Source organism: Saccoglossus kowalevskii, chromosome 7 (assembly GCF_978046115.1).
Source record: "Saccoglossus kowalevskii chromosome 7, keSacKowa6.1, whole genome shotgun sequence".
Taxonomy (NCBI): Eukaryota; Metazoa; Hemichordata; class Enteropneusta; family Harrimaniidae; genus Saccoglossus; species Saccoglossus kowalevskii.
In genome coordinates this window covers 20,618,470-20,644,464 of record NC_140647.1, presented here as the reverse complement: position 1 = coordinate 20,644,464, position 25,995 = coordinate 20,618,470, and the positions used below count along the sequence as shown (strand labels likewise).

The 25,995-nt window shown below is 38.1% G+C and overlaps 1 protein-coding gene across 3 annotated transcripts; it reads right to left on the bottom strand.

Moving 5' to 3' along the window:
- Positions 1–265: 265 nt before the first annotated feature.
- LOC100373965 (uncharacterized) lies at positions 266–16,326 on the bottom strand. 3 transcript variants are annotated; one of them, XM_085501275.1, is made up of 4 exons: positions 16,222–16,326; positions 13,793–13,894; positions 5,951–7,293; positions 266–1,828 (listed from the first exon to the last, which is right to left on the bottom strand). In XM_085501275.1, exons 2-4 carry the CDS (start codon positions 13,817–13,819, stop codon positions 1,180–1,182), a joined length of 2,019 nt encoding a protein of 672 aa, XP_085357401.1. In that variant the 5' UTR covers positions 13,820–13,894; positions 16,222–16,326; the 3' UTR covers positions 266–1,179. The 3 variants fall into 3 exon arrangements, with proteins under 3 accessions (XP_085357401.1, XP_085357400.1, XP_006816832.3); XM_085501274.1 differs by lacking the exon at positions 16,222–16,326 and adding an exon at positions 14,564–14,698; XM_006816769.3 differs by lacking the exons at positions 13,793–13,894; positions 16,222–16,326 and adding an exon at positions 8,073–8,259.
- Between the last annotated feature and the right edge of the window lie 9,669 nt (positions 16,327–25,995).

Sequence of the window (25,995 nt, the reverse complement as noted above, 5' to 3'; positions counted from 1 at the left end):
TGTGTGTCAACGGACGTCAGAGTCGTCAAGCGGCGCGTGTTGGAATTTCATGTACATAACTAATGAATTTTACGTAATTTCGCATGGGTCACATGTTAGACGCAGCGTGATGACTGCGGTGGAGCTGATTTGAACATTAAATTGTGCTCTTCATTCGCCGCTTGTCATAGTTCCGACACCAGGTTAAAATAAGACAAACACAGAACACTGTCAAATGAATACGTGGGGGTAGTTTACACATGTACACTAATTACGACACAAATAGTTTCATAAACTTGTTTTATTTGTTTAGATCGTAGAAGCTGCTAACTTCTGTTGTCATACCCCTGTACCCCGTAACACACTAATGTAAAAATATATAGGCAAACATGAGTTATAACAACTCATATATCTTGTAAATATGTAGGATTGTCAATCCGCTTTTAAAAAGAGAGAGACCAATATATGTCAGTGACCCGAGAGATCGCGCTTGTTCTACACAAGAGCCCCAATTCATGCCATGTTAGGTATACACGCCAGGATTCTCGCAAAGTCATTCATAAACTCCCCCACACAGATGGGGTGTTTCCACCAACATGCTTCAGGCGTGTGTAAGTGTGAAGCGGATTACAGATAACAAAACGCTCTTTACGTGGATAGTGATGTTTGAGGCGATATATTTCACTCATACTAGTACGAGTACCACGTTTTCGGGTATGCGAGATTGCAAAATCTCAGTTCTGTTTTTTGTTTGTTTTTTTCTTTGTCGTATTAGGGAGAATTGTTATCCTGGCATTCACGGTCGGTGTTCATATCACAACTATTACGCGTATACATGCGCCAGATATGTAATCCCTGTATTCGTAGTAAACTTTTGTCTATGCTATTGTAACAAATAAGACACCCACATAAATAGACATGCTTCAGTTTTTAGTACATTTTAGATTACTTTCAATGTTGCCAAAACCAACTTTAAATTTTGGCACATGTGTTTACTCTTCAGTTTAAACACCTGGACTCCATCACTGGGATCATAACCTATAAAACCAGTGTAGAACGCCCTCAAGTGATGAGAATTAAAATCGTTTATGTTCAACTTTCTGATCTGGACAGCCATACATAAACAATAGCTGTTTCCCGCTTTTCGTCTTCAAAGTTTATGGTTACAATAACTGTCTCAGAAATCGGGTCCAGCCATTGTCACGAACGCACCGGAATTCGACTACCACGCCGCGGTTGTGAAGTGTTCGCTGGGGGAGAAACTTTAGTTCTTTGACTTTTTCCGATATCTTCTGGCTTCTGATTTCTCGGATGTACACGTGCTTTCGTAAACTCTATCGTATCTGATATCTCGGAGGTATTGTCAGTTAAAAAAGTAGAATATTTTGGAGCTGCAGCAGATGTTTTATCGATGGTATTGTCCCCTACATTTTCGTTTCTTCGTTTTGTATCATTGTTATTTGAAAGCTTTGGGCTATCTTTTTGGTTGCCCCCACCACTCTCCGTTTTGCGGTGGTGTATTTTTGGTTTGGGTCGCAACTCACCGTTCCCAGCATCCTTCGCGTCAAGCTTCAATTTGTCGGGGTCACTATTACCACCCGCTGTCGGGCGCGTCCGCGTTTTCGGATCTGCCCGCGAGATGATGACGGTATCCGACGTCTTGGGTCGTAACATCTCAAGTTCAGATGATGTAGGGCGTGACGGATCCGTTTCAATAGGACTACGACCCACGTCATCGGTACTATTCCTTAAAAGTACCAGTTCCTTCTCCACCCGACGCTTCTCCGATTTTTTCTCCAATAGCCAAGTTTGAAGCTGATTAATCTTGTCCTGCACATCCCCAACAAATCTAAGGAAAGAACAACACACACTGTTAAGTAAAGGGACATACACTGCAATGCTGGATCTTATCAAATTAACAATGTGTTGACATCGTGTACACTGGAAAAGGCATTCAAAGAAACAGAGAACAAAATTTATTTTGTTTTTCTTTATACTTTTTTTTATTTAAAAAAATTAACAGCATTTGGTGATACCAATCTGAACTATTCGAATGTATGAGGGCGCCCGGCTCCCAAATACGATTGTGATCTGCGTAACGCCATGGAACTGGGTCAGTGACATTGAAAGCGATAACATTCCCTTAAATAGTAATTCGGACACGAAGGAGTGAGAGTTGTGAATGTTTCCACCCTGTGTGAAGCACTGCATCATGGGAAATAACATTGCCGCCCAGCGAAAGTTCGAAATCCACGTGATCGACACTAAAACACCTTTGCGATCAGAACTACTGAAATTAACAAAGGCACATGCCTGCATGCATTTGACAGATTTAAACAAACACGCTAAATGGAATGTTATCAATTGTCAGGAAATAGGTATGTTGATTCAATGGAAATGTAGATATGCAGTGCACTGAGTGGAGACAGATTCTTATGTTGCCATCGAGACTAAAATAAACACCATTACTTGTAAACGTATTGATCATGTCAACACAAACGTCTCTGATGCGCCGCCGTCGCCATATTTGCAGCTCCATCATCACTGATCGACCCCGGGGTTCTTATACACAATAAAACATACCCGGCAATAAAGACGATGTATTGCTTTTAGGTGTGAATACATAGTGCCTTATAATATGTATTTCGGTAAAATAAACAGTTCATATCCAATCACTCACGCAAACGGTACGTAAAATGGAGGGGCAGTGACGTATGGTTATCTTCCCCATATTACCGATATAATTACATGTCTTCTATCATAAACTGTTTAGCTTATCGAATTTCGGTTTCTTTTCATACGTTATCAAGAAATGTCCAAGGACTATAATGAGAAAACTCTAAATCGATTCAACCACAAATAGGTTTACGTCACAGTATGTTGTACCTCATTTGCGATTCAATCAATATTCAAGCAGCCGTATTAGATTGCATTCATTAGAATAGCGAATGAAGCACTACATCATATTAGCGATTTTATTTAAGAGGGTTGATAAGAAATAACAGTAACCATGACACAGCTCCCAATGCCAACTAATTTCATCCTGCGCAGCTCCTCGGGCGGAAATTCGATTTGGGGGTTTGTCGCATCCCTGTACTAAAACGCCATTGTTGTGTATCCTAAAAAAAACTAATCCACTGTCAATTGTGTGTTTTTATTTTCTTGCTTTGAAGAGACAATAAGCGAGAGGAACTCGTTAGAATAGTCGACCTCAAAATCAATATACTGCTTGAGTTGCTTTTTCTGCCTGATTACATCCACTGTGTGAAAATGTGCTACACGAAAAACGTAACAGGAGCCTTTGAGTCTGTTCCATTGTGAAGTTGTCTCCATAGTCGCGATAAGTCCTCTCTACTTTCTCTTAGATTAAATGCGTTTTCAGGGTCATCTTGATGCAGACTGGCACAGGAAAGTACGCTATATAGAAGCAGACGACACAGGTCGTAATTTACCCTATTTTTTTTATCTTGACGGATAAATGTAATCCCAAGGGATTATGTACAGGCTGTATATAGATTAACGTTATTAACATTTTTTTCAACGCCACCAAATCCATTGGGGTCACGGCCTTGATTCCAACTAGTGAACTCGTAACTAACGAGGTGATTTATGGCAATATGTAAATTTAATAATAAAAATAATTTTGATTCCCGGCGATTACAATTGTAACAGTAGTCTAAACTATTTGTGATTTCATGCAATGGATCATGGGAGTAATAATGGTGGTTCTGATCACAACGTCGTTTTTTTCACGTTCGAAATGAAAATTCACCTAAGGCGACTAATCGACAGAACAAATGTTTTATAGCCGTAATTTTCTCCATAAAATTAATTAAACTCAAATTTAGGCAGTTCCATAACAACTATTCTTTTTGGACAAAACGTATATGATGAGTTTTGCAACATTAAACAGTGTGTTAATTTATAATCCTTAAAAGTAATAGTTATGCACAATGGAATTTATATATTGACAACTACCTCATACCGTCACCATGGGACATCCAAGCTGGTGTATTCCCCCCCCCCCCCACAGCAAGATAGGTTAACCACAGCTGTCTTAATGAATTGGCTAGTGAGCGTTCAACGACTTCCGTGTTTATATGCCGTAACCCGGTTATGACATGGTACACGAGTTCAAAGCACCACGCCTAGTCTAGAATGGTATTTACAAAATGATCGTAATTGTTTGAGCACCCCTTCAATTCGCCGCGACAACACGTCGTACAAAACCGTCGTTCCTTGGGGCTTAACACGGTCAACGTAATTTATTAGTATTTCATGCAATTGAAAATACTTAGTTTTTTACTGCAGATACCTATAAAATGTCTCGAGCGATGTGTAACAGGCAACCCGCTTAAAGTAACTAGCGTCTAGCCGCGGTAAAACATTGTACGACCGATTTACCGTCAACACACGCGTTGACACAGATTGCATCTACGTCGGAGTTAACTCTGTGCTGTTGACAAGCTTCTGTTGGAATGGTTGTCTAATATGTATTTCATTAATTACCAACAAAGCGTATTACAGATGAAAAGAAGCCACAGAGAACATTTCCCTGAGTTGTTATTTCCGAATAATCAATTAATTAATTAATTAAATTGGTATTACAATTTACCAAGTCCATGGCGATATTATGTGTAATTTCCTACAAAGCGGAATCTTGGCAAAATGAGAACGTGTTACAGTGCGTTGACAGCCATATATCAGTTAAATTTAGTATGAAATCGAAGTGTTATTATGGTAGTATATACATAACGCCAACCGATCATCACCTAACAAAAATGTCCTTCACTGTGACTATGATTGAATGCCTAGAAAGATTACGACAGCCTCACGATATGTTTTCCGGTATATTCAGCATAATTACAATTAATGATGTTAAATTATCACTTGTTTATTTTCCGTTTAAACCCCAGCGACATTTAAATACATGGATTGCGTAATTACAACCACTCAATATAATTATTATTGGTATTAAGATTTTAATATCGATTTTAATTTTTAAAGAGTTCGCATGTGCATATAAGCTCAGATCGAATCACTGCAAGCTGTGGTCGATTTCTCATAATTTCAAAATGCTTTCGACCACGTGATATTTGTGAAATATGGTCTGATGTATTTGTTCGTTTCACCTTCTATATTTGTTATTCTAAATTATGTTATGCCGAAACCATGGCGATATATGACATCGGTACGAGGCATTGACAGGATAATATAAGACCAAATCATTACTGCCGCGTTTTTTTGTAAACGTACTAAAATAATATTTAATAATGGAGCGGTGACAGAGCGGCTGAAAGCTGGAACACTATATAACGATGATTTACATGTACTTTTGTGCTACATGCTCACATACGCAAGTATCACCATGGCAACTAACCACAGCTTTAAAAACCATAGTGAAATAGCAGCTTTATTGAAATATAAAATGATTTGTTTGGCGAATATTTCATTCTATCAGTAATATATTACAAGTATTGGACCTGATCTATCCAAATGAAATATAAAAGGGAGAGATGGACAGTAGCTGAAAACGTAGCTTCATCGGCTAGTATTTTGACAATGACTTAAGTCTAGTAATAGTCGACAATAAGCCTTGCTAACCTCAATAAATTGCCTGTCAGCACCGAGTAATAGACGTGAACACAGAGTACAGAGCATATTATCATCGGATTTTACTAAATAGTTTCTACTCGCGGTGTGTCGAACAAAAGAACTCCAGAAGTCAGTCAAGTTGAAAACATCATTCCATTGAAACCCCGTGAGAGGGGAATGCACTTATTATAATAAGTCTTTCCCACCGTAAACATTCCTGTCAAGCATCCCAGCAACGGGGTACATTAGAAAGGATTAGAAAATTGCCAAAATTTAATTTTGCTAAAAATTTAACCTCCGAAAAATTACCAAGATCACTGGAATCAAAGTCGGCGTATGGTGCAGTGAGTTTGGAGATTCACTGTGAATGTCTTACCTTATCATACTTGGCTGTACTTCCAATTCAACGTTCAGATCACCAACCAATATATTGTGCTCATAATTATGATAGTGAGAAGAATATTCTAGTTCGGTCAGATTTTCGTCCAATTTTGCCAATTTTCCATACAAGTCTCGATACTGGACTGAGTCTCTTTTCACTCTCCTAATTTTGTCCATTAGTTCGTCTTTCTGCTCGTTCGCCTGTTGTATCCGAACAAGTATAGATTCCTTATTCGTCACCGTTTTTTCAAGATGTCCGGCCAGTTGTCCAACTCGCGCTTCGCGATTAATTAATCTCTCCAGGTCATCCTGGTGTACTTGTAAATCGTCCTCGTGCCGGTTAATGCTCCGAATAAGGTCGCGAAGACGCTTTTCCAATTCGTGAATCATGTCACTGATGTTTTCCGAGTCATTCGATATTGCTACTGAATTATTATCATCATCTTCTTCATCACCAGCCTCGTTTCCAGAGTCCATGTTGTCATGGTTACGAGGATCCTCAAGATCGACATACTTGTCAACCGATATTTGTCCCTCATCATCAAGCTTCGCGTTATCGTCTGCCGTGCCATTATCTTTGACTCGCTTCTCCTTATATAACATATTGTTAATTTTCTCGGCGGAGACCAACCACCGTTTCGCTAGTTCAATTGCATTGTAGCTCTTCAGCAGCACATCCGGCACAAATCTGAATACGTGCTCGAAATGATTGTAATTGGCGAACGAAAGTAGTTCCTGTGAGCTTTCGTCGTCAAATAGATTGCCGTCCACTTCGTCATCGTCTAGAAGCATTTGCCATTGTTGATCTAAATCTTTTAATTCCGCCATTGCGAGAGACAGATTTTCACTTTCCTCTGCCAACTCATTGAAAGAAGGCACGCCGGGTAAATTTTGCGCCTGATTCAGTCTTCTCAGAATTTCGGCTTTTCGCCTAGAATGTTTTGCGTTCGTTCCCATGTCCCTTTTCACTGAAATAACGTCTTCCACGACGGGGTCGTAGTAAAATTCATAAAGCACAGAATAAATTCTTTCGTCAAAATGAGCTTTCATTTTTCTCAAATATTCAATGTCGTTCAAAAATGCCGTAAAATATTTCGCGACAGTGACCCCGTCACTGTACGAACCCGTCTTTCCCACATTTTCGACCAATTGTTTCAGTTCACCAAAAGAGGTCACCTTGGTATCAATGGGAACAAGATCTGTGAGCATACGATGCAGTTTATCTTTAGAAAACTTTGACATGCCATGCTGAACTAGCTTTTCAAATGTGCTGATCTGTTTATGCATTAGGGCATTTTGTTTCTGGCGGGAGGCTCCTCTCATTTCGTCGGGGTGAGTCTGAAAGAAAGAAGACCACATGCCTAAGTATACAAGGGTACTTGCAAATGACTACAAAGACAACGAAAGCCGTGTTCTCGCACCATTTAGCAAATACAAATCCAGTCTTATGGTGTTAAACCCATGTCAGGCGAGACCATTAACATGCATGTCTCACATCGTATCCCACAACGGATTGAGCCTTCCATTATCGCGGCGATATTGGGCGAGGTTTTTAAACCTTCTAGAATAAAGACAACGGGTAAAACATTCATTGAGGATTATGTGCGAGGGCATAGAGGGCACGCTACTGGGATCAGCGAGCCACAGACCCCAGGCTGCGATTAAATAAACGTAACTACACTGGAAGTAAATAATAAAAAAAGTATTCTTTTACGTTATCGTTTCAAGAGTTTCAATTAAACGTAAATACAGCAACGACGACCTTGAATGGCGCTTATGTGCGGCGGAGATTGCTGAATCTGTATAGTGTAGCCTTACGCTTTGAGCTATAAAGCTATATCGCAGTAAGGCAATATCGTTATGTGAAATGCTATGACAGCGTGTTTGCCTGACCATTCATGCGAAATTTAGCATTTCCTACATACTTCCTACATGCTTGAAATTAATTTACACTAATCAGCTACACAAGCACGAACACTGGCGTACTCCCTGACGTCCAGTTACTGAAAACAAAGACCAAATGATGTGTAATATACGACCAAAGGTATACAAACGCAGGAACAACACATTGATTTCACGACAACACATTAGACGATAATTACTGTTATTGATCTTACCACCCTGGCCTCTTTTAAAAGCGAGGACAAAATCGGTGAAAACGAACGTGTTGGCCTCACGAAGTTCCTTTTGCTAGCCATCCTGAATCTCTTGCTGCTGATTATAGTTTCTACTGTATTAGCTGTCTACGTCCATGGCAATCTAGGAGCGATGTTGTTGACTATGTTTGTTCGAACGCCAGCTTGTCACGCCTCGTAGCCTCTCTATGGGCTCGCGCATGTAAATTGATTGGCGCATCTACACTATCAGCACAACAAAACCACCCCGCTGCTATGGCGACACTAATAATCAGCGGCTGTTTGTTACCATGACAACGTCACAGTACGGAGTACAGAGTATATAGAGAACACAATATAATTATTAAATTCTGACTCCCCAATACAAACCGCAATCGGGTATTGGGCACATACAATAAAAAAACGTACTATCACATACCCATTTGTTTTAAGTTTACGTGTTCGAACAAGAAATACTATGCATCTGTTTGAGAATTCTTTGTTGTATTTGATTAGAACACGTTTTTATTCGTTGATTGTATCTTTCAAAAACAGAGACAGATTCCCCCAGAATATAACAACTGATTCATTCATTACAATTTGGTTTGAACTGATCTGAATCGCTGCTGAGTGACGACATAAGCGCAGTATTGTACGGTGCATTACTGGTCAAGTGGACAATGTCGGCCCTGGATAAACTATTACGTAGCTGTTGTCGTAAACAGAATTCACTCAATTGGAAAATGTCAGAAATTGCTGAATTGAACCAGCAGCAAAGGATCAGGGTCATTCACTATAATTTGGCCGGAGTGGGCGATTTTGACAAAAATACTTACAGGTAAAATAACAGAAAAAATATTTATAAAAATAAGCTCACATATTTAATACAGAAAAGCAAACATTACTGAACAGTCTGAGCAATGTCCCAGGAGAAAACGAACTAGTTATATAAGTTAAGGAAAGCATAATTTGCAATAGTATCTTTCGACATGACGAGAAGAATTTATCAAAAGAATAATACGGGTTGCTGTACAATAACATTGGTCTTTATTGTAAAATTCCCGGGAGGGAACGTATCAATGAATATATTCAATGTAATTCGCCATTCCATAGGTTAGACACAGGAAGAGAAGCCGCTGGATACATCGATGCCATTGCTAATAGCAAATCGACAGGCTAATTAACTGGAGACTCCATGATCACTTCTCAATTTCTGGTTAGTTGATTTTAATCGGAGGTTTCCTGACTCCAACGAAAACGTTTCAGAATAACCTGCCTGATTCCAATGTGAAGTCAGCTGTATACAATTGGGACATTACAGTGGTCGGTGGCACGTGAAAGTAATTCATCATTTTTATCAATAAAACACGACTACATGTTTTATGAGTTAACACCACGCATGACTACAGTGGGAGGGCGGTCTCGCAATGGCGGGGTGATCCGATTTCCAATTAAGGTAGGGGTTTAAGCTATATATACTAACGACAATGTATTCACTCAATAGCATTATGGATTGAAGAAACAACGTAAAGTATATGTGAAAAATTTTCGTTCGATATTGCATCTTTATAAAAAAAACACACCGAAGAACGAATACTGGTCCTGCTTTGTGTGCGGCCAAAACTTGTTTTTTTTTTATGTGTGTGTGTGTGTGTGTGTGTGTGTGTGTGTGTGTGTGTGTGTGTGTGTGTGTGTGTGTGTGTGTGTGTGTGTGTGTGTGTGTGTGTGTGTGTGTGTTTCTCAATAAAATATAATTTTATTTGAGTGTATAAATGGCGAATGCCAGGATACCGCAAAAACTGGCTAAACCACGAAACAAGAAAGAATATGTGTTTCGCGGTAACCAGGGTTTTGGCATTTATACGCTCATATAATATTTTATTGAAAAATAACACCAAAAATTAACCAGGAGATTGTATGCGAGCCACCAAATCATTCCTATTATATAAGAAATTATTTAAACATGCCCAAATACACTCAAAGTTATACACACTGCTACTTTTAGCCACATCATAGAGTACAAGGATATATGAGCGCTATTACTTTTTTTTTATCTGAATTCGTGATGAAATGTTGATTCTCGTATTTTTTAATTATCCATTAAACACCACCGACAGCTCGAGAATGGTGAACAATGTAATTCATAAACACGGCGTTTCCCTGCCCTTCCTTTATGCTGACACATACATCAATGTCACCGTGACCTTTAAATCAATATAATGACGTGAATGTGTAGTGTGGTTTATGATTTCCTGACCAGTAGCTTAGGTAATTTATCACCTCGATATATCACCACTGTTGTATTATGCCAGAGAGTGGAGGTGGCATGTTCCTATTTCAGATATATTGATTGGTTATTTTGTACCAATGCATATTTTTTAGCGTTTACACTAGATGAGTCATGCACGCTATCCATATTAGGTGCAAATGCAAGCTTATTTGGGCAGCAAACTTGCACACATGCATACATACCGTGACGTAATAACATCTAGTACAGTCACAATAATGTGTGCATTTATATCTGCGCAACAAAACTCGGATGCTGATCGCCAACCGATAATGCAATTACCATCAATCATTTAGTTCTGGTATTATTCCACTAAAGCAGTAAATGAAGCTGAACAGTATGCCCAGGATCCGTTGCCTGGGAACGTGTGCCCTGCTCTCATCGATTTAAATATTATGCAGTAGCACACTCGAGGGCGCTCTTTAAAAAAAAATGCTCGAAAAAACAACAGCGTTTTCGTTTTTCGTGAAGTAAAAACTGGACGTCACGATACCGTGATCCGTACATTTGTTTCTTAAGCGATACACTGTGACTAATAAACTGAAAACCAATGTTATTCTGAATGATGGGACACCACTAGTATATTTTCTATTTTTATACTTAGTATACATACATTGTGCAGAGAAAAAATGTGTGTTTTAGCCAAGTCAAACCCGGAGTTGAAATCGACTAGAGTTGCCATAGCTTTCCAGCGGTGTATGGTGGTATTTATTGGTTTCTTTCGACACAGTTACTTGAAAAGACTGGATTATGCTCGAAACAAAACGAGTTCACTATCCATGTTGGTTTGGGAATCCATTCTGCATGAGTAGCTTCCAGCGAGTGTTTACAGACATGTTGACAATGTTTGTTGTCCATATAGGCAACTCAGTGTGTCATTCAGGCACGCCCGACCCGAGTAAACATCAAAAGAATCGGTTCACTTCTATGGCGATTGTATAACGCCATTGTCACAACGCAGCTAAATAAGTCAAATAATAAATCAAGTCGACAAACGTTAAAACATGTGTACATCGTGACACTGCGTTGATGCACGCTTTTGAAAACAGACTTGAACAAGTCCAGATTCATTGTCATTCATACAAAAAACTGTGCATTAACTTGGTTGAATTGGCATTGAATATAATAGCCGTTACAATTGCTTTAACACGAGAATGACGGGAGGAGAGAGTGGAAAGTGACCAAAATGGGAAGATATATAGGCACTCTGAAATATAGGCACTTTTAAAATAATTCAATGAGTATGCTGCCACTTAGACTGGCGCAGTCGGGCGATTAATTTGTTTTTGTAGTTTAAATACAATAAAAAAAATCGCGAAATGGAGGTGTTAGCGCGAAATTACCCCGAGTCGGGGTGATTTCACAGTTACAGGGATTTCGCGCTAACAGCTCCATTTCGCGAGTTTTTGTATTTTATTTGAACTACAAAAACAAATTAATCGCCCCGACTGCGCCAGTCTAAATGCCACTCTGTAATCATAGTTACTGAAAAAAACTTGCTATCATATACCAGTAGCCATAGGTGTTTGGGTCAGTATGGTCCCTTGGGTACTAGATGCTATCGTGGTATTTTCATTGTGAATCCCAAGACAAACAGTTAACAACTTGAAAAAATGAGGGCGCTCTAGCATTACCACGCGAGTATTCGCCCATATGATTTTTTCTCTGCTAGTTAGTTAGGCTATAATCATCAACAATAATACACAAACCAGTAAGTAATATTCTTGATAGTTTAACCTAGTCTTCGCTCAACATATATAATAATCGACCCATAGCGACGAGTATATACAATTCCCGAGTTACCTAGCGGTATTGAATGTGGATATGTAAAGAATACCCATTACAAGTATAGCACCGATGGCTTTATTGACGATACTGTTGTTATTATTGTGTGTCACTGCAGTGGCGGATCCAGGGGGGCCTGCCCCCAAACGCATGACGATTCATATCATCTGGATTACGCATAGCTTCTCTGCGATTTACGCTCCGTATTTCTTAAGGGAAGCTTGGACCCCCCATTACATTTTGCTGGATCCGCCACTGTGTCACTGGGTAGATCAGCTGCTAAACAACGTTCGCGTCCTTGAACAGCTCGACCCGTCACATTTCAAGACTGCATGTCCGACTGTAAATTAGAACTGATATTAATTAATCTAATCGTTTTGACAGAATGGAGGTTCAGAAAATAGAAACACATGACTCAAGTGAGCCGATACGTGTATCTTGTTGCTAAGTAACTATTGTTTTGGCAATATCACGCTTGGCGATTTCTCCACAATGACAACCATATATAGCTTCAGTGTTCGACTAACGTGACAGCGTACGACTCAACTGAACAGCTCCTCTGTCATTGAGGGAAGCGTACTACATCGCTATTCCAGCGTAGTTTATATTCACACAGTCGAAGTTGCGAGTGAACATAACATCGCACACGGTCAGGTTTCAGTGCGACTTTGACAGGAATGTTTACACTGCCGTTAAATATACATTAAACACAGTACAGCTTAATACATATATACTTATAAAATACAAAGACAACTATGTCTATATGGCAGTAATTTAATCGTTCAACACGATAGTGTGCTAGACCGGCGCTGCTATGTGACCTGTGGTATGACATTTAAACTGACTCTCAAATTCGGCCTAAAATAATAATCCACAATTGTGTGGAACGCTTTTGAGATCAAATTAAGGTGGTGTCGGTTGCCGCATACAAGAAATGAACAAAAGTCAACTACTTGTGAATGTCATGGTGTGCTTTGGGTCACAAACTTAGACGTTGACGTTAAAGTCTTGGCTAGATTACAGTTCGAGGTGTGAATTAATGTAAAATGTTTAGTGTGTTCGTAAGTGGATTTTTAACGTATATTAAGGACATGTTGGGAGCATGCAACTCGGTATAATTGTCGGCTATCTGTATATACGCACAGCGACGTTTATATATATGAGCTACAACTCAACAAAGAAATGTAGGCTAGACAAAAGTTGTAATTTACGAGATAATGTAAAGGGGTCACCAACGGCCGACAACAAAACGCAAGACGCATGAATCAGAAGTAATTACGTCATTAGTATGCACAACAACACCAGGAACACATCCCCGCGTGTGTTAGTGGGATAACTATTCAACACCGCGGTGTTAAAACGTTTATTTAATGGCTACATTATCGAATTGGGCAATTCAACAGCGGCAGATCATCTGCACATTAGTTCAATCAAACGCTCTTATCCACACTTTCCACCGTACAACGTCTGTCAATTTATTGTTTATGTGATACCCGTTAAAAATCAGTTGAAGCGAGGTGGTCGTCGCACGGCGCGTGTTCGAATTTCATGTAAATAAACAATGTATTTTACACGCGTTATATACGTCGCTATGAGTCCTATATCGCGACGACTACTGCCCTTTAACTGAAAGAGCACAAGCAAAACTTACGTGATATTTCTCCATAAAGTCCGCCATATTGGCTTTTTAAATTTCGCCTTGTAGTCTCTTAGTACGCTGGTTATTCAACAGGTGTCAGGCAGTGGGTGAACTCTAAAGATAAAACAAAACAAAACCAGGATATTATTATTGAAATATGACATTCACTGAGTCACGTCAAAGCCGTTGCCATGGAAGTGACGACCCTCACCTTTACATATTAATATTGACAATTAATTATGCAGTGGTTATTATATTTTTAATTATCGATTAATCGAAACATACTACATCTGCATCCAAACTACATTGATCAGTACATGGATCTGAAATGAAGTCCCCGGGCAGTTATTAGGAAAGATAGGCGCTTACAATGATGGAGAATCGGGGACGAGAACATCGAACCATTCTGAACGGACCTGGTGCATTCTACCCCACAGGTTTACGGTCATGAATGTAAAATACATACAGACTTGAAGCCGGCGATTCTAGTAGGTAAATTAATTCCACACGAACCGTGTCACATTTCGTATCCGTCCATGTACGAAATCTAATCAGACAATGTACAAGTATTACGAAGAGATTATATCGCAAACCTCGGGACACGAACACGTTGGCTAGTATATACGTGTTACACTCTGTCACGCAGGAAAGGAACTGGACTCTGTCCTGCCATTGATTACGTAAACATACTTTGCAGGTATACAGCAACACTGTATAAAGAAGACTGAAAAACAATCGGTTGGTGGTCACTCAAAGGAAAACAGTAGCTATAAAATAATTTACCTGATAAAGACTATGTCATGCAGATTAGCGGCTGGGTCAAGTTTTTTGTTTGTAACAAAGGTGAACACAGTCTCGTTGTCCGTTGATAGACGGTTTACCTTTGGAGTGCCCAAAAACAAATAATGAACCAAGTCGATACAGTGTTGTCGATCTTAATTAACATATCGTTTATATTCAGTTCGCCGCCCCCTACGGCTGTCATTGGCGTACCCTGTTTTCGTGCAACCAATGCGTTTAGAATTCAAGTCCGCAAATATAATTACTGTCGACAGGAAACTAAAACATCGACTGACTCTTGGTACTTTCAAATTGTGGACTTTCTCTTTTGATACAATGATGTTGTCATCGGCCGGATTGTTTTGTTACCTTGACGACTGTGTGCTAATGTGAAGTGTTACCGAATAAGGTGCGTTATAGACACAGGGGTGAACGTTGTTGCAATTCAAATTCCGGTGCAATTCATTTCGTTCAGCAAGTACAATTGTTAACACAGAGACGCAAGGTCTTTGCACTTTTGTAGACATGTATAAATTGTATAACAAAGTACTAGTATACATTTTGTCAGTTAATACAACGCGATGGCCTTGAATACAACGCAATGTAATTTTTAATGGGTATCGGAACCAAAACTATTTCTGACACCATTCATTGGCATCAAAGAGGTTTATAAGTCACGGGATATATTAGAGTGGTAATGGGGCATAGTGATCGAACACCGAATCGCATTGTTCGTTAATTAAAATAGATATATAGTCTTTGGAAGCTCAACGTCAAAACTATGTATATATATATATATATACGCAAGTTATTAAGATGCAAGATATTAACTATACAATACTCGGTGGATTTTAGTTAAAGTTATGTTATAATTATTAGTAACATAACTACGGTGTTATGTATTGTTGTATGTTTTTTTAAGTAAAGTAAGAAATAAAAGGGAGTTTATTTCACACGTACTGTTGAGACTTTGATATTTAGGTCAACTTTTGATGGAACAATAAAAAATGAAAAACAAATTTAAATAAATAAAATGCGTTTGCATCGGTTTGTTCATGAATATCACCAAATACGCACCTCGCGCTGAATAGCATCCGGTTTTGGCTTTATGAAAAGTGCAGACGTCACATTTTGCTGCACCGGTTTTCTCTGCCTATCTTGAACGAATGCCACTACATGATTAACTTGTATTTTTAAGGTCTATGACTTAATCCGACAGTCACTAATCCGATGTAATGTAGAAAAAAGGTTTAGTATCAGTGATCTCTAAAATACCTCTAATATAGGTAATCCATTTTGAACGGGACACCGCCACATGCTGTGAAGCACAGGGGCACGTACTATTTGAGTCTACTCAGGCGGAGTCATTGTACTACTTACTATGTACTAGTACATTCTCAGACTACTATAGGACTCTGAGGTACGTTGGAGTGTAGCGTGACGTTGTTTTCACTTCAACCGTCACAGTGTCCGTAATTTCCCCCTTAGTAAATATCAATATTTGGCCCTGTGACACAATCAAAACCCACTATCAGTAACCAATGTAAACACATATATGGCTCATTGTGCGTATAACAATCTTGACTCAAACGTGTTTCTCCTTGTGAACGTTCGTAATACTACATGTGTGATGTTACAAAACAAACACTTCAATAACTCACCAATTCTCTCCTAAGTTGCTTCCTAAATTCGGAATGAGCGCAAATTAAACGAACGCACACAGTCATTTTCTGCTATTGAGATTGAGTGTGTCATCATTAGTGGACTCACACAGGTAACGCACCCTAAATCCGTCGTTACTCATACACATACATCCTACAATAAAATGCTGTAATGGCGTCATTGTCTGCGTGCGCCCCCTATCTGAACAAACCTACACTCGCCCTGGACATGCTGAAGTTCTGAAAAATTATGTAACGTTGGACTTCTTATTATTCAAATTACACAATTAAAAATTCGACAATAATTATGGGGTGTTAAAATGTACTCTGGCAGCTCAAGTTAAGTAAAAAATGCCAAGAATGTGAACGGAAACAAACAAAAAATACAGCGTCTGGCCAACCATATAACGTGTATATTTCCTTTCGTTTCGTTTAATTCATGCATTTAACAAGTTCGCTATCTGGGCTATTTTTTGTTTGGTCCACGTTTTTATAATCTGACTTCATCATCCACCTATTATCTCCCCGATGGGAATGGCCACGGCGACGTTATATGAAAGTTACTAGAAAATTAGTATTTGCCAACGATATCCAGAGGCTATGTCAGATCACTGGAATCCTATATGGCCTGAAAGCGTAGTCACATGAAGACGGGTGTGTGACAATGTTTTGAATCATGACAGGACTGATATTGGAGAATGTGTTTTTGTGAGTGGTGATGGGTCATAATAAAACACATTGAGGTAATTTGAAGTATAAAGAACAGGAAACTCACATAACTGTTATATATATATAATATCTGCATTCAACCTAAAATGGCAATAAAGAATCAACAGTGTCTCTTTCAATGATTCTATCAAGGATAGGTTAGGGTTACTAGCACGCACTATATTGTAACTGTAGCACCTGTTGTAACTCAAATGTAGTGGGATAAGCGCGTTTGTAGTTCGTTATCACGTAATTTGGGAGGTATATACAACTGTTAGCTAGTATCGTACCCTTTATGGCGTTTTGCTGTAATGATTCGTCTATTTGAAGGAAAGAATGTCACTGATTTGTGTTTTGAACGAATATAGAGTGCATGTACACACACGGGTATTGGTCGAAAGGTACATATCATGAACATGAATAATGATTTGATTTCGAATTCGGTGTTAATGAGTCTCCTTGCCAAGTCCACGATTGACTGAGTGACAATGAACGCCTTAATACAGATCGTATCCGTATAGTCTGCTGGTCGCAGTTTATTTTTTGACAATACCCCAACATTTCTAATCAAAGGTAAAATATGGCTAGTGGGAAATTTTATAAAATGTTTCATCTATCAGTAGTTGTACCCCTCGGAAAACATACATACCCATTGTAGAAACATCGCTTAGGAATCGCTTATGTCACTGCCTCCATTTGATGTGATTTCCACGCCTGAAAACACTGTACAATAACAGAGGGAGTGCCGAATGATAAAGCAATTGTCGCAGATACCACTTAAGCCGTTCCCTGTAGCACATACGCTAAAATTTCCAACAATGAATCGATAATTGTTATCAAAGCCAATTTAAGAATAAAAAAGAAAAACTTACCAACCCTAATTACGATAAGTAGGTATACAATAGTTGTTGACTGCCGACTAATATAATATATATTCCGTATGGAAGATCAGTTATATGTATGTAAACTAAATTATACAAATCGCGATACTACCTCTCACGATTTTTCAGTCCGAATGAAACTTTACAGTCGACACGCTCAGTAGAAATGACAACATAATACCACACAATTGGGTTAAACATTGCGTAGTTTTTGTTTACATAGTTTAGTGAATCGGCACTGTCAGGGTCTATCCCGTGACGTGAATTTCTTTTATGAAACATCCTGTATATATATTTTTATTACAGAGTAATAACGTTTGAGTGTAGGCATTTACGCTCTTTATACACATGGCATTGAACCTATTGTTTGCTATATTCCCACATAATTGCATATGTTTATATGCTACACAAATAGGGAAAAGCAAAGATACTGACATGTGAACTATTGTTCGATTTTTAACGACATGACAAGTATTGTACATTATGAACCCACGTCGGACTATTATACGGTAATGTTTCTTGATGAGTACCAACAATACTTGAGTGTTACAGGAAATGTATCAGGCCGGGACTTTCACGTATATGCTCGTTATCTGTAAAAGATAACTTAACTGCCTTTAAACATTGGAGTGAATGAGTCAGCTACGAACACGTAAATTGGAAACTTCGACTCAAGAGCCTAAACGCATAAACTATGTATATTATAAGCAAAACGAATAATTGAAATTGTCAATAGTGAGTGAAGATTCATCTCAAAATGCCATAGTCCAAATAAATAATAAGGGTCAGTAACCGAACTTATTCTAAACAATGACTGTTTTGTCATACGATAATACAAAATCAGAAGTCAAAATCAAAATACATTTTCAGAATTCAAAATTTATTTCGAATACTTCAACTTTCAATCACAAGGAATAATTTAGCTCTATTTCAATAAATTCTTGTGCCAAGAGCGTACGCCGCGGCACCCGTAGGTTGAAAGACGGTTATGTGTATTTCACTATGACGTATTCAACATTCAAAGACAGGCAGTGTTACATGTGAACTACAACTACTTCGTCTAGTTTACACAACTGAAATGAAAACATTCTACGCAGCATTAATTGTACCAGATAGGAACTACCGGGACATGACGGGATTTCACGGCGACCATGAATTTTTATCAATGTACGCACTGCGATTAACCGGTCGTGAATTGGAGATTCACCAATTTTAATTGACAAACATAAGAGACACTTGAGAAAGCAAGCAAAACAATTCGTCTTTGGTTATTAGGGACATTAATTCTCGGGAAATTAATTAATTCTCCGCAATTATCAGCAAGAATAATTAACTTATCCGGTAAAAGAGATCAAAAAAACATAATCCCGCCGTTGAAAATCCGCCAATGATCTTAATGAAAAACAGACTAGGCTACTAGGCATTTTATTGGAGCTGCGCAGATATCATCAGATACATGTAAATGGCTCGCTGCTGCTTCAGCGTTTACAGCCACTTCCCATCGACTGTCGTAGTGGTCTCTCTATCGACACGATAGTATACATCGTTCTTCTCAGCATATAATTTTAAGGTTTCGATATCGAAAGCAATTTTAGTTTCTGTTGGAATGTTTAGTATGTCGCTTCTGTTGAGATGTACAATGGGTGTCACTTAAGCAGCACGCATAGATACATAGTAACCGGAAACATGTTGACTGCTATTTGTGGTTGTTATAATTTGTCCGCCACTTCCAAATTGAGGTAACAAGTTGTTTGTAAACGGGCAGTTCAGTAGTTATTTTAAAATTCGTGCAACAAATACAACGAAACGGGGTGAATCAATTGTCACAACAACGTGAATTTACTTCCAAATTCAGAGAGTAATTCACATAAAGTAGGATTTTAGCTTAGGTGCATATATTCAGACATGTCTGATAAAAGCAAGTCTAGGCGACACTAAAGAAACATAGCCCCTTATGAAAATACATATGCCATTAAATAATAAATATTAAGGCGTCCCTAATTACACACACACAAATAGCTCAATGGCCTAACCTGTTGTGATGCGACGAAAACTCCGTCTGTCTGGGTCGTGCAATGTACACAAGTAGTCATAGCTACCTACTGTAAAATGTGATCTGTGCGCTGCGAGTCACTGCTTTTATATAGCAGGCTGTTTACTCAGCAAAGGTGAGGGGAAGGTCGTTATGTAGTGTTTAAAGTGTAAACAAAAAAGGGGAGCCGCGCAATTTATTCTCAATGATTTAATATCATGTGTGTGTATTGTCCAGCACTGTTTACAGTTTTGTATTGAACGTGTTAACTATCAGAAGAGTGGGTTGAAAATAAATACGCACTAAATCGTAAACTATTTTATTTCCTTCAGATAGTTGATTAGGTTCGTCACCTGGTTAGCCGTATTCAATGGCACACAAAGGTAAAATATCTGCATTTTATGCACGAACTCTAAAGAAATAATTGTGATTCGAAGATGAACGACTGTTAGTCTCCAGTGTTTATTCCCCATTTTCTTTGCAATTGTTGAACTTATTTTTTACGAGTCGAGTTCTTTTCGCATGAAATGACAATCTCCATTCACCGCCCAAGCACTGCGACCATTAACTGTCGAATAACGACTTTTAAATTTGCCAAAATCGGCTTATTTATAATCTGATCGGGTTCTTTTTTTTATTTGTTCGTAAAATAAAATAATTGGAATGAGATTACTGCAGCTGCAGCACCTGGTGATAGAAATGAATCTTATTGTTAAAACCCATCCATCGTCGCATCGCGTGTGTTTGACATGCGTCTCAGACGACCGATACAACGCGAATAAATACATTGTTTACCCGAGATTCGATGGCGCGCTGAATGACAACTGTGACACACTAACTATACGTTTGTGTACGGATAGATGAGTAAATTACACTATCCTATATAGGACAAATAATGAAACTAATCCATCTTAACAAGAATTACACGCAAACATGTCTCCGATTGGCAACACATAAACAATGTGTCAATGATATGCAATTAAAAAAACCTTACAAAGTCAAAATTATATTATTATATTATATATCCACATAAACGGTAAAATACAGTAAATTAATCAAACAAATAATATGAATTCTGCGACGCTTAAGACTCAATTGGCGCAAAGCTTGATGCCGCAAATCAGGTATACTTCCATAGTTGTGAATTTGTAGATTACTGTAAAAGGCTTAATTATTCACGGAGTCTTTATTTTGCTTATTTCGCTGACTGGAAAATGCGCTAAATTAAAACCCAGTGAATATGTAAAATTTCGCATAGAACACATTATCTAAATGATAAAACTGTGAATTTAAAACCCACTGAATATGCCTGAAATGGTAATTAAGCGAAATTTAAACCCAGTGAAAATTATTCATTTTACAGTATTTTGCGTAACGTATCAATCTAATTCATATCTCACCTTACTCACATTGACTTCCGAAAACTGCGTGGAAATGGGACAGTCTACCAAAACTCCTGGTGTATTGCACCTAATATATTAATAAATTAACCTACGCTACGCAGAATGTTGTTCCCAGTTGCATAGACATTGCCGTTGAGAAATGAAGCACGGTTTAATATAGACGATGATGAACCATTACGTCAGTGTATCAACCAATCAAAAACTACGCCGACTAACGTCTCACAAACAACACATTAATTTCAACAGACATCAACATTACAAAAACACAAACCGGTTATCTCACCTTTGTTTACAAAACTTTCACAAATGACGGAAACGCATGATTAATAAGGCGTTGTCATTGCAACTGGCTCCGCAATTGCCTTCTGAAGGTAATGAAAAAAAACATTAATCTCGATTTCTGTGCTGTTTTTAGATAATATATACCCGTTGATCAATAATCTAAAGGCGATTTTGTCAGCAGTCAGCTGACAACGCCTCGTACAACAATACGCCACAATCCCATGGCATATATACTGTCTTTCAGTATACAGGGCGTTAACACATAACAATTTACGAAAACATTATTTGGGAATTACTGAGGCAACGGCCGCTCTTGAAGGGTTTTTATGTCGTATTAGGAAAGACACTTAGTCGGTATAGTGGTTCACCTTTTTATTTACAGGCGAGAAGCTGAATATAAATGAATTGATAACAATACGATAATCGGCAGAAACATTCAAGAAATACCAAATATGTTTTTCAACAAGCTTTTATATGAGATTCAATGCATTATACATCTACATATAAATGGAAGATCACAAAAAATATGACGTCACAAGTGGTGGCATAAGCGAGGTCGTAGTTATCTTGATAAAGTCAAAATAAAATTGCACGCACTTGCGCTCGAGGTTGCACAAAAAATCCAGGGAAAACAAAACCCAGTACACATCTCATCTTGAAGTGTAAAACAACCTCTGAACCATAACAGTTCTCACAAATGGATTTGTAATTTTCCATTTTCCAATGTATTCGAACCTGTTTCACAAGTTTGAAGTACTGGTATTCGGATTTAATTCTGCTGGTGGTGCAAATTTTGAGAATTTCCAATGGATCCACAAAAGCAGTTCCTTCCCCTTTATTCCGCCGGAAAATATGGATAGAAACTTTTGCAGTAATGAATATAAACCATAAACATACTCTCACACTGACGAGAGAGAAAACAATGTGAGTGGTGAGGTGGCAAAATAACGAACCACCAAGGAGGAACCGTCAAACCAGGTAGCAAAAAATCAGTAGAAATGCGGGAAATGAAGCGACAGAGGGCGCCAATCGTCGGACATTCAATAACAATGTGCATTAGAGAATCCAGATCACCACAAAGTGGACAATTTTCAGAATCGGCGAAATTTGACCCTGCAAAAAAACCAGCAGTAGTATATGCACCATGCATCACACGCCATTGCATAGTTTAGTATAGTATATGTACTATAATATGTAACAATGCTTTATGCACTTATAGAAGTTGCCTCCTCCATAAACTGTATGTCATACTGTGCGTCAGAACTGTAACGTCCCAAGATATGCGGTATGCCCAGTTGTCAACGTCATATGCAAAATATGAATATTACATTATTGAGAGAGGAACGAAAACTGGTAAACAGACGTAAACTTTAATTGATATTATTAATTAACCTATACATTTTTGCAACAAAAGATTTGCCTCCAATCGATGACAAAGGGCAAAGGGATGTTGAGTTAACTTTTAAATTTCACGCATCTATTGTTTGTAATGGTATTCTTGCTGTCTGTGTAATGGTTTGGTAATTAGAATTAGTCCAATTTCTCGTAGTGATTTATCACAACTACCCAGGACCGCCACATATCCTCGAATTGGGACCGCAGTTCAAATGTGAAAGATGTAGGCACAGTGTTATGAATTGTATGAACAGAGAAAGCAGAAAATAAGACTAACACAATCACAGAAACGGACAATGAAACAAATTGAAAAAATAAATAAAAGCATGTATTGTCAGAAAGCGACAACAGATAGGGGATATGTGAAATAGAGAACAACGTCAGTCACATCTCTCAGAAAGGATTATAATCTAATACATCGTGTTATCCAAATACCATTCCTGTTTAAGGCACGTCCCAAAAAAATCAGTTGACTCTAGGAATGACAACCTCAGTTTGTTTTTGAAACACACTAAGTGATTTGGTGAAAGAGCAATGAATGGATGAGGTCCTCGAAACATCGGATTAAAACCAATCGTATAGTTCAAGTCAATGTACCTTCTGTTTAATCTGTATTAGCTACGACGTCAGCGCACAAACATGGTTTCAAGCATATAACAAATTATCTATATATGTGACGTTACCCCGGCAACGTAGAATCACACTAGAAAATACACACACACTGTGCAATCTCCTTAATAGTGTTATAAAATACCATTAGACAAGGAATGTTGGTATAGTATCATCTCAAAGGTTTGAATAGACTTTCATTTGGTTATAATTGTCAACAGTTTCCCGCTGATAAATTTTGAATAGCATTTAAAAAAATATATATATATATACTTAGCATTTAGTCGATATTAGACAAAAAATAAAAATACCTCGAAAGTATAAACGAATATATCACACTCCATGCAGTCATATACAGTTAGTTGACATCAGGCGTGGTTAAAACCAATTTATTCAACTACCTAACACAGCACATACTGTGAAAATTTACTTTATTTCATACAACAAATCATTATTCAGTAATATATTTATCACAGACAACGTATATTCTTACCTTGATGTGCAATTGATTCAATCCAGGATATATTGTCTAATAAATCAAACATGTACAGGGATAACTTAGTATGTGTCGTGACGAGTCACATCCATGTTTGTGACCATGTTTAACAAGCGTGTCAATAGCAACATACAACACGAAGGGCATATACAGTGGGTGGGCACAGTCCCCACAATTAACAATTGAGAATAGAACCATCAACACAAGAGACCCACGTTTATTCAAGATCGCCAATTAGGAGGTGGCCTGGAATGTTTTGATGACATTATTGTTTGAATAGTAGGCTTTATATGTACGTGAAATTCTGTATTGCTTTGACCTTAACCCAATTCAATGTCAATTTACTTGACGTTCAAGAAGTGGTCATTTCCCCGCACATTCTATTGGTAATATTTTCATTCGGGCAATTTGCTCGGCTATGACCGTAACTGGATTTATATTCTGTAAAACCACACCTTCTTCTGGTGTTTCTAATAAATTTCCACGAATATTTCACACTGTGCCTCAATTACACACAATATATGCGGTTTAGCCATTGTGATGTCAGTAGTTAACACAACTGCCACGACATCACATGATTTTTTTTTCTAACACAGTAAGCTGTCTATATCAACCGCCAGATATCGAATATATCTTAATCACTGTGCCACATAGATTCGGACACTTTTCGTCTCCAATGGAAGAGTTTGACGATGACCTTAAAACCATTGAGTGTTTATCGAGCACTCTGAATCCTAACTTGCGGAATTTAAAATTATACACTACACTAAATGTCCTGTCTCCGATTGACAATAGAATCGCGTAAAATCTCTCCGAAAAATTGTCCCAGAAATGGTACGGTGTATAGATTGGCCCTGACCACGTTTAAGACTAGCTTCGAACCCAGGGACTTCTGTGTGTCAAACAGACGTTTTAACCGCTAAACCCAAATGATGAAAAATCTATCGCATAAAGTGGCTAAAAATGATTATACTTTTCATGATTGTAGCTGACGAGGTGCACTGAGACTTAACGGAATTGTTGTGTTAACAGCGCCCTTCAGTGTTAGTCGTGAACGGAACAAAGACTAAGTAGTTTTATTAAATAGTTTCTTATTTCATGTAATTATTTCATATTAAATTATTATTATTCGTAGGAATAGATATTTTGTACTTATAGGGCAGATTTATTGTCTGCACGAGTTTTTTGTTGCGTATTACCGTGGATTGTTTGTCCCATGATGCAACAGTAGCCATGTTTCCATTGTTCGTAACGTTGATCGCTAGGACCAATTTCATCGATAATCACTCTCGGAGTACTAACTAAATAGGCCCACGAGGTAATATACAGCTGTATTATTTGTACTTTGAGTGTTCAGAGAGTAGTTTTGTTGTAGTATGGATCAACATAGAGCTCTTTTGATGTTATACTGACTTGTGTTTTCAAGCTTTACATTACTATGTGTACGATTTCGTCATCACCGTGTTTAGCATAGTATTAATCATTGTTAGTAAGTTATTATATGGACTCGTGAAAGGACTGAAGTGTATCCACATTCGTTGTAGTGGAAGAATTACTTGTTGTATTGTTGAAGAATCGGTTTTATCGTGTTAGCTGAAATACTGTAATTATTATTTATGTTGTGACCTTCAGCGATAGCGCCATGGCATCTATGGTGAAGTACTGAACTGTAGTATTTTGAGATTTTTAGTACTATATATTTTACACCTTATTTGTATTAAGATTTAGTGATTTGTTATGTTTTTGTTAATTGCTAGATCTTACGGTGTTGGTATATTTAAGTTGAAGATGCGATTAAAGAGATATGCCACACCAGTCAAGAACGTGATCGCCTGTCTTTAGTGTATTAGTTGGTGCTGCCACAATGATGATCAACTGAAAATCATAAAATGGTTTCTGTTAAGACCCATACCCGTAACAATTGACAATGTTAGTATTGTCTACTACGTCACCCACAGACACAAGAAA